The sequence below is a fragment of the Lissotriton vulgaris genome, chromosome 5 (genome assembly GCF_964263255.1).
Source record: "Lissotriton vulgaris chromosome 5, aLisVul1.2, whole genome shotgun sequence".
NCBI classification, from domain to species: domain Eukaryota; kingdom Metazoa; phylum Chordata; class Amphibia; order Caudata; family Salamandridae; genus Lissotriton; species Lissotriton vulgaris.
Genome location: NC_141693.1, coordinates 923,667,469 through 923,682,524, shown reverse-complemented (window position 1 = coordinate 923,682,524; position 15,056 = coordinate 923,667,469). Strand labels below are relative to the sequence as shown.

Genomic DNA, 15,056 nt, shown 5'->3' with positions numbered 1-15,056 from the left:
GTACAGATGCAGAACTGTCCCACGAAGGTCTGAATGAAGGCATATCCAGCACAACTTTGCACAGATTTCACAATTTGCTCTGAGTGCACACTTGTGGCTTGCAGCTGTGGGTGTACAAGTATCCCAACCTCCTCTACCTCTCACAAAATATTCTCTACCTCAACTCTCTGACTCATCTCAAACCTCTTTCTACCCTACTCTACCCCTTCTTGCATCATCTCATACCTCTTTTTCTATTCCAATCCCCCAAAACAAGTCTTTCTAAACCCTTCCCTCTGACTCTTCTCCCTCCACATCCCTGTTAGTCATCCCAAGCCTTTCCCTACTGCTATGACCTCCAAAAAAAAAAGTCTAAATCCTTATCTCTTCTATCCCGCCACCATTCTTTTCAATCCAAATAACAGGCTTACATGTCAACCTCTCAAATTAATTTCATATTTCACTATACTAATTTACCACTAATGCTTTTTAGGTTCCGGAGTAGCGTGCTACTTGCTGAAAGAAACTCTTCAACAACCCATCAGGGGTAGCAAGCGCAATATAAATGCAAACCTTTTACCCTCTTTTATTCCTCCACTATCCTTCTGTATCCAAATACCTGACTAACATATCCACTAATCAAATTACTTTCATATTTCACTATACTAATTCATCACTAAACCTTTATGGGTTCCAGAGTAGCGTGCTACTTGCTGAAAAAACGCTTTAACACCCGGTCAGAGGTAGCAAGCGCAATATAAATGCAAATATTTTTCTCTCTTCTATCCCTCCACTACCCTTCTGAATCCAAAAGCTGACTAACATATCCACCACTCAAATTACTTTCATATTTCACTATATTAATTTACCACTAATCCTTTATGGGTTCCGGAGTAGTGTGCTACTTGCCGGAAAAACGCTTTGATGCCTCGTCATCCAATACAATACATACACTTCAGGGACAGCGCCATAAAAAGTGCACACTGTGTCAACCAACACATCCCTCACAAGCCCCCCACCCTCCGCCCTTGTGCATGCACCCATCTCCGTCTTTTAATTGATTTTTTTTCTTGATTTTTTTTTGCCTCCTGGGGCCTCCCTGCAAACATGCACAGACCTCTGGTGCGAGTAGTCTGCATTCATTCTAAAAAGTGGCGTTTTTCTGGCTCAGCACAGCTTTATCTCTCATTCCCCACACATCCAACACTACTTCATCTCGCTTTTCCTGCCCTTCCTCCAACCAGTCCATGCCGGACAGGAGGTGGACGCAAGCGCACAAGTAGTGTTGCTTCTTTATTTATTTTTGGGGGGCCCGGGAGGAGTATACAGCATTCTTATTTTTTCCACTAATAACAGGATGTGGAAGAAGAAAGTAGCCCTGCCTGGCTGATGATGCAATTTTACAGCTCCACTAGATGTGTACGGTAAGTTGTTCTGATATTGAGTGATATGTAGAAATGTTAAAGCTACTGATAGCTCAATGGTCGCCGCTAAGCAGAGGACAGCAGCCTCGGATTGGGGAATCCTGGGAAAAGTACATTATTTTTACAAACAGACGAGATGAATTCGCTCTCACGTCTGAGTTTCTTTCAGTCGATCACTGTGCCACATGTGAAGACCCATTATCTATCTTACTTGAGGATCTCTAGATCTCCAATGTATTTCCAGGTACAAGGAATGGTGGCAACATGCACATAAATGATACCGTGGTACAAGCTGCAATAGGTCTCGCATTTGCAAGAGTTTGAGCTATTGGCATTGTAAATGGCAATGCCTTTTATTTATGTGTTTTGAAAACCTGCAAGTGGTGCCTTAATACTCACTTTGTACTTATTATTGTTGCCTACGAGAAGCGAGGCTGGCAGTAACTGCGTCTCTTTTACTGCCAACCTTGCTTCTCGTAAGCAAGGACTATAAGTACAAAGTGTTTACTAACTGCATGCCGGTTTTTAAAACACATAAATAAAAGGCATTGTCATTTACAATGACAATAGCTCAAAATCTCGCGAATGCAACACCTATTGCATTGCAAATGCTTGTTAGTGTTTACACCAGTGAAAAGGTGGTTGGGCTCGCATTGCATTCTACGGCAGGGCAGCTCTAAATTACCCAAGATTGCGAGCCGTGATCTAGTTTTGACAGTAGAATTAAGTCATGCATTCAACTGTGTGTCGTACCGCCTGTTGCTCATTTCTCTTATAAAAATGCACAAATTAGTGATTCAAAAATATGAAATATTTTTACATTTACTGCATTTCCATTTTTTCCCTCACTGGTTTGAATAAAAACATAACGCCCCCTTGTACTCTTTAGTGCACTGCTGTAGATTTGTAGGTTAATGAAGCTTTTAAATGTGATCCAGGTCTCGGGCCATGACATCATCTCATTTTCAAACACTCAACCATAAAAAAAAAATCTAAATTTAAGGAGAAGCAATTAAATGTATAGGCTTTCACCTTCATCTATTGCTTTTCTAACATCATGTGCAGGACTACAAACCTAGCAGCGCAGCAGCTGACTGCCTTAAAATAAGGATGATCTTTCAAGCAGTGGTTGGATAATCCACGAGGGGCAATGCCTTGTAATCTCATTACTCTCTTTCAATGTACTTTGTCATCCCAGGACTTACTGATAATACGTGTGTGCATCTCCTTGAAATTCATACTCTCAATTAATCAAACACCAGATTCAAAATCCTGAGTTCCTAGGCTGGGAAGTTTCACTAATAGCTCTACTCCATAGACGTCGCCACAGCACTCCTCCTGTGTAGACTACCCAGCAACATAATGTTTAGATCAAGTGCGATACAAGAACTGGGAGAAGAAAGAATGAATTGGGATAATGACATTACCAATAAGTAATTAAGACACTATCTCCTCATCAACTTCTTCATACCATTTCATATTGACATGCGAATGTACCCATTGCAAAATAGGCTTTGTCTAACCCCATGTTACAAATGAAAGGGCCTGTACACACAGAACAACAATGAAGAAATTGTTCAACTGAACCATCTAAGCAGGCAGAACAGGCATACAAAAGCACATAAGACCCAAAGTACGCCCATCTACTCTCATGGAACTGCAGTCAATGGAGAGAAAGAGAAAGATGGGAAGACCCTGAAACAGCCTAACATGGATCCAAAAGAGGGATGTGCATTGACCCCCCCCCCCCCCCCCAAGCGCCTTGAGACCCTCCGGGTAAGTAGTGTGCTCTACAAATGTCTTGATTGATTGATTGACTCAGACCCAACATTCCCCATAAAACAGACACAGCAAAAGGGCTTTACTGCTAACAGACTGTAGTGTCACATTAATTAGATATCCAATAGTAGCTCCTCACCAAGCAGGAAGAAACTGACAAAAATCCTTAGTTTTCCCCAAGTAGCCCCTGAGAAACACTATTGCAGGGAAATGGGATCCTCATGGAATAAGTGGTTGGAAGAGGATCCTCACCCATGCAGATAGGCAGAGTGCTCCTACACATGGAAAGCAAGGAACACAGCTTGATAACCAAGGAATGCCTGAAGTATATGCTGCCTCTATACAAATAGGGTGGACGAAAAAAAGCCCCAATGTGCCCTTCCACACACCGAACCAAGGCCAATATCAATAGACATCTGACCTGAGGGGCCTAAGAAAACCTGGTATTCCTGAGGACAGTGAACATACAGGAAGCAGGGCTGCAATACAAACCAGGCCTTGAGCACTGTGCAGACCAGCCATGCTGAGGTTATTTAAAGGTCCATGCCAGAAACAAGGACATACAGGAGGCAAAAGAGCCACTCAAGTGGGCACCATCATACACAAGACTGGGCGAGGACGACATACATTCAGAGAACAGCAGCACATGTTGAATGTCACGGCCATCTTGGCTGAGGTTGACGGTCCAGTTGTTGGATAGGACCGAGCCCAGCCTTCTATTTAAAGCACATATGGAAACGACGCGCAGCGGACGTGCGCAGCGGACGCGGGCAGCGGGCACACCGATGGCGCGCCAAAGGTAAGCCCGTCTGCGCCTGTCTGCGCACCGGCCAGGCACAGGGCTGGAGACACTGCTCGTCCAGCCAACAACAGGAAATTTAGTGGGGAGGAGCTTTTATCACTACAAATTAGCTCCCATATCTGTGTGCACCAACTGGATGTATCCCTATGGAAGGGCCCTGTGAGCTGTCAGGAATGTAAGAAGACCTTCCTATATTCACAAATTGCCGTACTCACAGCTGGCAGTAATGATCTGAAGGGGGGTTAATTAATGCTAGATCCCTGCCCAAACACACATTACATATCCATGATTTAATAACTGAAGAGAACATGGATTGTCTCTTTATCACGGAAACTTGGCTTAAACCATGGTGTAATCCCGACATAGTGCACGCCCTACCGCCTGGCTATCGCATACAAAGGGCGGACAGAGGGGAAAAACGGGGGGAGGCGTGGCGATCATTCATAGGGACTCCCTCAAATGCACTGTGGTTGAACTGCAGGATTTGAAAGAGGCCGAAGGGATGGGTTTTCTCATTAAGGTCAATGACACTTTCACGTTTGCGGGTGCTCTGATCTATCGCCCCCCGGGCCCACACAAGGGCTTCCTTGAGAGTATTGGGGATGCTTTTAGTAATCTGGCACTCTAGTTCTTTAATTTTACAGTTCTTGGGGATATCAACATCCATCTTGACTCTCCTACAGACTCTGCAGCTATTTCTTTTAGAGCTACCATGGAGGTACTAGGGCTAGTTACTCTCACCACACAATCCACGCATAGGGCAGGCCACATTATTGATTGCATCTCTTCCAATATAGCTACACTCAAGGTCAATCACCCTAAGATCCAAACATGGACAGATCATGCGCTGGTACCTTTTAATCTCTCACTAGAGGGTACTGTGAAAGGTAAGCAGTCGGGAAAAAGCACCCTGGCTAGAAATGAAGGATGGAAAGCCATCATGGGTCACCCGGAATTGACGATGGCCAGTGAGTGTAGGCCCCATTTGATAGGAATTCCGGAAACGGATAATAATACCTTTAGGGAATGGATGTCCGACGTTACAGTTAAGGCGGGCCCTATGAAAAGTGGAAATAGGCCAGGTCATAAGAGACTATCAGCCCCTTGGTTTGATCAGTCACTCAAAGTAAAACAAGGGGAGGTACGGAGAGCCGAACGTAGGTGGCCGAAAGAGTACCGTGACGAGGAGCGCTGTAACTACAAAACAGCGAGGAGTTCATATCATGCACTTATCAAACAAGCAAAAATCTAATTTTATACTGCAGCTATAGAAACTGCGAGCAATAAACAAAAAGCTATTTTTAAGATCGTAAATAGCTTTAATAACCCCAAAACATTAGTGCAAGAAATCCCGCCCTCTGAGAACCTCTGTAACATCATTGCAGACTTCTTCGAGGAAAAAGTACAGGGCCTCACGAAGGATTTTGCAGTCCCTGTCATAGAGTCAGGAGAAGGTAGCTGTATGGAGAACGGTCCTGTGAACCAGTTGGCGATTTTTCGGCCAATCAGTTTGGAGGAGTCTCATCGGGCAATACTAGCGACCAAATCAGGGTCACCATTTGATCCATGCCCCCCTGCGCTCCTACACTTGATCGTTGATGTTGTCAACCCTGTGATTAATGAAATTGTAAATACATCACTGGCTACAGCCAAAATCCCCTCAGAATGGAAATTAGCGGCGGTTAAACCGCTGCAGAAAAAACAGTTCTCTGACCCCACCACTTTATCCAATCTCCGACCAATCTCACTACTCCCCGTATTGTGTAAGATTACGGAGTCTTTCGTAAATAAACAAATTACCAAGTTCCTTGAGGAAAGCGAGGCTTGGCACCCTAATCAATCAGGCTTTGAGCACGGCCCTCTACCGAGTCAGCCCTCCCGTTTACCACCGATACCATTCGTATGGCCCTGGACCAGGGTAAGAAGGCTGTCCTAATCTTATTAGATCTGTCGGCAGCCTTCGACACGGTCTCACATGTCATCTTAATTGACCGGCTAGCAACATCTGGCATTACTGGTAAGGTCGTGGAATGGATAAAGAACTTTTTGAGTGGCAGGAGACAAGTGGTCACCCTGGGTGATTTCTGTTCAAAGGAAAAATCACTTACGACGGGAGTACCACAAGGGTCTAGTCTGAGCCCGACATTGTTCAATGTGTACACCACCCCTCTGATCAGGTTGATATCATCATTCGGTATTGACGTAGTCGCATATGCCGATGATACTCAACTGATCCTGGTCCTTGATGAAGATACTCAGGACTGGGAAGAAAACCTGAAATGTTGCCTGACGGCTACATTCGATTGGATGGGGAAGAACCATTTGAAATGTAACACGGGCAAGACGGAGATCATGCCAATGGGTCCACAAAACGATTTTGCCCCCAAACTGTGGTGGCCGGAGAAGGCAGTGATACCGCCTCATACCACCAATTCCGCCCGTAATTTGGGGATCAATTTTGATACCGCCCTGTCTTTCAAGCAACAGGCACTGACAGTAGCAGGGACCTGCTTCGGTATCATCAAGGGACTAAGGATGTTTTTCGATCTACTTCCTTTGTCGGCTAGGAAAACGGTAACGGTCGCCTTTGTGACATCAAGAATAGGCTACTGTAACAGCCTATATGCAGGGACCAACAAACTTGTCACTCACAAACTTCAGATGGTGCAATACGCAGCAGCTAGGCTGGTGTTGAAATGGCCTAAGAGATCATCAGCATCTGCCGCATTAAATACCTTGCACTGGCTACCGATAATCAAAAGGGTCCTGTTCAAGATCCTGATTATCACCTTTAGAGCCGTCCACTCCCAAGGGCCGAAGTACCTAAGGGGAAAATTCTCTAGGTATTATCCTACGAGTACCTTTCAGTCCTCAAATGCTAATCTGCTGTCGCTTCCAGCCTTCAGACTCAGCACGAGAGGAGGAAAATCACTATCAGTTCTAGGGTCAAAAGCCTGGAACACTCTTCCCCCTCACCTTCGGGCACTTGAGCGGGAAGTAGAATTCCGAAAGGCTTTGAAAACTTGGATCTTTAATTTACAGGACACCCGCGCTAGAGCACTAGTGTGATAGCTGGACTAACTACCATAAGCAATTTGACTGTGGTATAGATCTTTTGGTCAACAGTGGCGCCTAGATGCTCCTTGGAGCGACAGCTGCGCGGTACAAATGCACCATTACATTACATGTATTAGGTGAGGCACTTGCAGCACCCATCAGAGGACACAGTCAATAGCAGGATAGAGGAGCGCATGCATGACCAAAACATGCCAACCATGTCAGACAAACCATTCAACCACAGGATGCAGAGGAGGAGAAACCGTGAAAATTCCGATGAAGTTCCAAAAAGGCCAAACAAGAACAGCATTACAGGACTTCCCCACCCACCATGATAGGTGTCAAAAATGGGAGGAATGTTTACTCCTTCATTTACAAGCTCTCAAGGGCCATAAAGTAGGTAACACTGAATGAGCGACCAGACACTCTTAGGAATGGCAGGTTCACAGCGAATGGAGAGTGTGTGCACCAGTCTGAAGTACTCAGAACACGTGTATCAGCCTACAAGGGAATCACTCAAACTCTTCACACTCAGCCTCCACCTAAAGACATATGTAGGCAAGCAGGAGCAGCCTAACCATAAGGAAAGTCTGAAGGTCACCAGCTAGAGAGAAGAGCTAAAGTGCACTGGAACTGGACTTCTCTTGACACCTGGTCTTAAACCGTAAATCTCCTAGTCCTACATATCATCTGGAAGGCGAAAAGAATAGTTAAAGAGTGATCAAACATGTTGTTCTTCTGCGCAGATATTTTGTCCCATGTATATTATAAAATTCATGTCCCACCTACTAACCTCCGCACAGAACCTAATCATAGCATGAGTAGCCACAAGTGGGACAACTAGGTCGTCCCACGAGATGTCCCCACCTGTGCTCTTTGACATTTTAAAGCAATCCTCCAGGTAAGTACCAAGTATATGAAGTGGACAATGAAAAAAAAAAAGACTCTATCTTTGTAATGTATACAGTGGAGAAGTGTGGCTCAATGATTAGAGCGGCAGACCCTGATGCAGAGGTCTAGCCCGGGACCAGGGTTCAATTCCCCGCCTTGGCGGGTCTTGGGCTCAAATTTCCACGGACCTGATAATTCTCGCCTCGGTGCCTATTCCAATCATGGAGTCCCACTCTGCAACTCTGGGCAATAGCTTGCTTAATCTCCACAACGGCCCCCACAACGCTAAGGATGCCTGGCCTCCACCTTGGGGGTGCCCAGGAGTGGACGCCTCACAGGGAAAGCCAGGAAGGGTTCCACAGCGGTATTCGTACAAGCGCTTTGAGACCCTTGCGGGTGAGTAGTGCGCTATACAAGTATCAATTTACCGTTCATGTAAAGAGGGAGATTAGGGACCAGACAGGCTCTGACTATGACGGAAAATTGGCTCACCAAAATAAAAGTGGTATTCATTAGCTAATCATGTAGCTTAAAAAGTATCCCCCCATTTACATATTAGCACAATTTTGAACTTGTAAATGCACTCTGCATGGTTGTTTTGCTGAGTATGCAAGACTGCATGCAGCTGTGCTCGCTGCAGGCAATGTTTGTGGTAATAAAGTGGAAATCAACAATAAAAATTGGCCTTCCAGACCATAAAACAGGTCAACAAACAGACAAAAAAATCGGTCCACACAATGACCTGTCAGACGAGCCCATCCGGCACTGCCTTATTGCCCTGTAGGCCACTCTGATATTTGGGCCAGATAGGGTAATGTGCTTTAACTCTTGAAGCCCTGTGCCAGTGGCTTCACAGCCAGGAGCCCTAGAGGGAACAATGTCACAAGAGACAACCGGGCAGCCCCTCGAGCCCTAAAAGACAAGACCCCTTTCAATGCAGGGAAGGAAAGGGCCATCACACAACATCGCCAGTGAAATGGCAGCACAGCCCAACCAACGTATCCTGTGATGGTGCTGAAGCTCTCTTCAAAAGGTAGAACCAGAGTGGAATGACAATACCTGATTGGTGATCTCTGGCATCAAGCAAACTCCAGTTAGACTCTGAGATGGAGCCAAAACCCACTACCACCTCTCTGCTCTGAGTGAGCAGTGCATTGAATAAGGGTCATTGGGATATTCCTTGTCCCCCCACCAAGGCACAAACTGAAGAGATGTCAACATTAGATTCCCTAGTGTGTTCACATTCCTCAACTGGTGTCTTGATGCTGTGCTCCATAAAAGCACAGATCGATCATATAGGTATTTGAAAGACAACCTCACACATAGTCCATTGCCATAATGTGTGTTGTTGAAACTTAGATTGAGGCACTGTACATCAAGTTAACTATGTGGGAACCACTAGCTGCCTGGATACGTTGGGAACCGATGATTAGGGGCATGGAGTGGTCCCCCGAATGGGAGGATCGTATATCTCTGTATGCAGATGATATACTTCTATACTTGACCTCCCCCCATAGGTCCCTTGCTGTGGTCTTGAATGTACTGACCTCCTTCGGGAGAAATTCGGGACTCTCGATAAATTGAGGGAAATCCTTATTGTTTGTCCAGAGGGGAGAACCCCCAGTACATCCGCGAAACTGCCATATACAGGTTAACTCGGAGGGGTTCAGGTATTTGGGAGTCTTCGTCTCCCTGGATCCCTCGGTTAGATATGCACGGAATCTCCTTCCCCGCTACAAAGACTCAAAAGTGATATTGCCAGCTGGCGGAAACTCGCGATTTCACTGCTGGGCAGGGCAGCCCTCTTTAAAATGATGGCTCTGCCTCGGTTTCTTTATGCCTTGCAAAATACCTTAGATGTTGCACCAGCCAGCTATTTCTGTGAGGTTGAGAACCTCCAGAGGAGTTTACTGTGAGATGGCAGGCCCCGAATCGCACGTAATAAACTAACGCTCAGTTGGTCTGACGGGGGCATCGCTCATCCAGATATTAGGAGGTACTATTGGGCCGCTCAGCTGGAAGCGATCAGCTTCTGTACCTATGGCTGGGTGGACGACCCAGGCTATGCCATGGATAGATGGCTCCTCCCCGGGGGTAAATATAATAGGGCCCTGTACTCCCAACCAAAGAAACTGTCATTAACAGGACCAACGAGACAGGCAGTTCAGATTTGGCATGATGCCGCGGGTTCCCTGGGCTGGAGGAGCAGGCTGACTTTGGCAACCCCACTTTTGGGACTCCGAGAAACTTGGGAATCTCTGGATGACGAAAGGTTTCGACAGATGGGACCTTATAGGAATTTTGGCTGTTGGGGATATGTGGGGGAAGGGCAGGGTTAAATCCTTTGAGGAGCTACAGAAGGAATATAAACTGGCAGATGAGGAATATTTCCGATATGTGCAAGTCCGGCACTCGCTTCTCTCCACATTGCCCAAGGGTGCTGAACCCTCAGAGGCCTCTCCATTAGAGGATCGAATACTGGATGGTCATCTCCATGACAAAACAATTTCATTAATTTATAAAAAGCTAATTAACCACAGGGCTGATCCCCTTCAGAAGTTGAGGGATAGATGGGTACAGGATGGGATAGATTTGGACGACAAAGATTGGCAGACAGTGGTGTCATCCCCAAAGGAGGTAGCCATCCCGGCCTGCCTGAGATTAGTCCAGCTTAAAATTCTACATAGGATCTACATCACGGGACCCCGACTGGAAAACCTGGGTTTGTTAGACTCTGGGCTATGCAAACGACAATGTGGTCTCATGGGTACATTTATGCATATCATCTGGGAGTGTACACACGTAACCACTTATTGGCGTAAAGTGCATGACACTTTGGCTGGGGTGTTGGAGGTCTCCCCCTTTCCGGAAGCTAGGTGGTGCCTCTTCAATATTTGGGAACCATCTGATCTTAACACCTCCCAGGCACAATGGGCCACTTTGTGTTTTATGCTGGCCAAAAGAAACAACGCTCAATTGTGGGGGGCGCTGCAACCTCCCACCCTGGAAGCATGGTTAAGTGATTTAGATTGGTGCATGTTTAGGGAAAAAACTGTGTATCTTGCAAGGGGATGCCTTATGAAGTGGTCGCTGGTCTGGGGCCCCTGGAATTGTCATAGAGGAGAGATCTGTACACCACCCAGAAATGCTGCTCTAGATGACCCCCCCCTCCCCATGATGTTTCTATTCAATTGTATGTAATGACTATCTGGTGACCACCCCGCAGTCAAATCTGCAGTGCTGAATGAACCTCTGTAATGTGTCTCTTTGCTGATGTTTTATTTAAATAAAAGGAATTATTTAAAAAAAAGTTAACTATGTAGAACCAGAGGACACTTCAGAAAGCCAGGGTTGCAATGCAAAACATAGTAAGATAGATTGGTTTTTGAACGTGCTACTTTTATTATAGGATGAGGTAACTGGATTAACTTTAAATAAAGCATTACCTTTAGTTCATTGCCTTTTTTGATGTACAAATTCTGCTCATTATTACCCTGCCCAGCTCCAAATGTCCATTCGTTGACAACTGGCTCCTCTCCTGTCCTTGGGCTGATTTCTGCAGCTAATTTAGCCTCACTCTGAAAGACAAATTAGTCACAAGGCATTTAAATTTAAAAGTAAGCTAATTCAGTAAAATATTGAGTTGAGCAGCATATTTGTATACTACAAAAGTAATCATTTCACTTGTGTCTATCCTCCTTTGTGAGTACGTGCCTAGATGCCGATACTAACTCATCTATATACCTTTTGTTCAGGATAAGCTCTTATGGTTGAATAATTAAATAATGGAGGGTGTCACATTTACAGGTACTAAAAAGACCAAACACAAGTGGCCCTTGTCCTATTTAGTATGTATACAGGGAGTCCATGTTATTTGTATCACGCACATCCTTTAGGGTATCCTATGCAATATATGTAGGGTGTCTGTGACAACTGCCATTTTTGGTGGATAATTGGCACCTGCCAAACTCTAAATGAGGGCTTACATATTTTATGCATTTGACTTAAGGCATACAGGGTTAAAATAGATATTGTTATTTATTGAATGTTTATGTGGCTCAAAAAGCTGAGTAGAGTACTGACTGTGTTTGTTCATGTCTGAGTGATTCTTCTCATTGGTGGACAAAGAGTATATTGACGTGAGACAGTGACTCATCAGTAATCGCCTATTTAGGAGGTTAACAGTTTTCATTTGAAAAGGAAATGTGAATAGCAAAATAATTATTTTAAAAAATTGAACTTAAGGTAATAAACTTTAAAGAGATGAACAAGCTTGACGCATAGACACCATGAGAGAAATTGGATTTAATGACAAATAATGATTAAAAAGTTAGGCTTTGATGACTTGTGTATAGTTTGCAATACAGGTGTGTGGACCAGAGGATTATGTATGTTGCCTGCTTCTCTACTCACCCTTGGATCCTAATGTTCATTAGGTTTTCTTAATGCATCCGACTGCTCTACGATTATTATTAATTTCAATAGCAAACTTTAAACATATAAAGAGACGTATGATCAGTTTCATCCTTTGTGACAGAAGGTATAGGACCTGGATCCCTTGGTTCTATTTGTAGAGAAAAAGACAGCATACAGGATGTCACTATTTCCTCCAAACATATGCCTTCTGAGGACCCACTGGTGCTGGAAACAAAGCTGTGATGCAGGGAGCACCACTGGAGACGGCAGGTTCAGAGGAATGAAGTACTTCACCTTCCTTCTGTTCAAGTACTCACCTACACCATATCCCGCATACAATACTGAAACATATCCAGCACCAGTTACCATTTTAGATCTGATCTCTTGTCTGGGATATGAGCTTTCCCCTTTTCAGATGACTGTCTATGTTTGAAAGTCTGGATCTGCTAAAACTCCTGGATATCATGTTTTGTATGTTTTAAGGGTGGAAATTCCACTAATTCACTCCAAGGGGAGCCCTACAGTCATAATTGGAGGGATGCAGTTTAATCCTCCCCCACAGGAAACCTCACATCATGAGAGCAAACCGTTCCTAGCCGTCATTTCCTCTCCATACATCAATTAGCCTCCAAGGTCACAACCATGGCAAAAATTGCAATTTTGATCTAATCAGACTTCTTTACAAGGAAACGTTCTTCAGCCCTGATCCATGAGGGTTACATTTACAAATGTGCTTGTCAATGTATGTTACATTTCCTCACACGCATTGAGGATATCCTGGAAAACCTAACTAGGTGCTACTAGTGGTTAGTTCGACAAGTACAGCTGTCAGCTTACATAATAAGTGTCTCACATCAACATCCTAAGAGATTTATGTGAACTGACATCAGTACTTTTTGCCCTTCTGCAGTTTGCAAACATGGCAATATGTTTAATTATGTACTTCATTTTTTCTACAGGGCAGTGTTTTCTTGTTCTTTTCCAAGTGAAACCAGTATTTCCAGTACTGAACATTTTTTACATTGGCTCCTAAACAATGATCAAAATGACAGCTTTTTATAATAGCATTGTTTGCATTTTCATTCATATGTTCCTATTGAGAAGATTCTTGTTGCTCCAGGCTCTTGGTTAAAATGTTTACCATCCCATATAATCTTGCATCAGAATTATCTAAAAGTATAAATAAAATTAAATACACGCACATTACTATATGGTGGCTGCCCAAGGATAACATTTACACAAGTTAATAACATTTAAAAATGATCATACCAAAATGTTCTCATTCCAGTACATATCTTGACTAAGTGGGTCGAGTCTTGAAGCAAGTGACCGAAGACATTTTCCAGTTAAGTATAGGCAGTGAGATCTCATGCCCAAACAGGTTGTGGGAAGAGCCAGCACACTTTCTAAGTGAGTCAATGCTGTGTGGCACAATACACGGCTTGCATTTATCCATTCCTGTGGGGTATCAAGACAGGCTGTCAGTTACAAAAGCAGTAGAACCCAAAACACAATCACAGGACAATGTAATTGGCCAAAACTTTTCTATTCATCAGTTCTTTAAATCACTTATTTTTTGCCATCTAAGGCATTCAGAAGAAAAAATATGTCTCTGTCATGACTGTTACTCTTGCTGTGACATCATCACATAAATGTGCTTGTCAAGGGCTCAGGTAATTTACAAGGATCAGGTGCAAAAGTGAACACATTCCTCTTATTTGGTCACAAAGGCACTACTACCAGTGGCAGCACCTCCGTTAAGGAGGAGGAGCGTAGACCTACAGCCAGAAAGCACCAAAAGAAAGGAAAAAATGAAATGATAATAACGGAATGTTATTATCATTTTAATTTGTCCTTCTGCTGTGGCAGTACGTGAGGGGGACGGAGCTTCAGGGGAGGAGTGGTAGAACACTCCTGTGCGCAATCTCTGTTTGGTCGGCCTTCTTGGGCCTCCAAAAACAGTCATGCGCACTTCCCCCTTCTCCATGCAGACGGCATTACAGCCTGCATGGAGAACATGCCCACCCCTACAGCCCCTGGCTGAAGGCCGTGTCACGGCGCTCAGACAAATCACAATGCTGTACCCCCGCACACACCCTCCCCTTACCCCCTAGAAGTGTCAGCCAGCCGTGACTACTACATGTGACCCAATAATTCCGATGTGCTCCATAACAGGAGTTACTAAACCCATTTGAATTATAAGTTTAGCAGAAAAAACACTGATAAGTAGTGTTCACCCCGGACATTTCAACTGCTGCAAGACGGTGAAGCTTTCTGATGGAATACTGGTGAGAAACATGCAGAAATTGGTACAGTATGTATTATTCCTGCATGTTATTCCTCGCAAACTCACAGTTATTTTTATTCCCCTCTTTAAAATTATTGGGATGCCGGAACTGGAAATCCAGGGAAGAGAAATCATGGGGATTTGTATGTGCCACTCACAATAAGAGACTTAGTGAAGCACTTTAAAGGAGCACATATACCTGCAATACTTGTTTCAGAAAACATGATGCTTTATTTCTAACCTATTTTCCAGGAAAAATAGTCATCTGTTCTATAGGGAGGACTGGTTTGAAAAATGTGTCTGTGGAGCTAAACCAGGTGATCAGAAACTCTTTAAAGAATAAGAGGTTTAGTGCATTTGTGCTTGCAGGTCATGATGCTACTAAAGGGCCTGCCAATCACCAACCCCATTTGGCATTTTC

At 44.3% G+C, this 15,056-nt stretch overlaps 1 protein-coding gene across 1 annotated transcript in view; it reads right to left on the bottom strand.

The window, feature by feature from the left end:
• The window catches only part of CFAP46 (cilia and flagella associated protein 46), a 1,558,477-nt gene that overhangs the window by 543,548 nt on the left and 999,873 nt on the right, over window positions 1-15,056 (bottom strand). The window contains exons 43-44 of the mRNA XM_086922533.1: window positions 13,618-13,806; window positions 11,379-11,510 (exon numbers count right to left, since the gene is read on the bottom strand). Coding sequence (XP_086778659.1) covers window positions 11,379-11,510; window positions 13,618-13,806 — 321 coding nt within the window. The remainder of the gene's footprint in view (window positions 1-11,378; window positions 11,511-13,617; window positions 13,807-15,056) is intronic.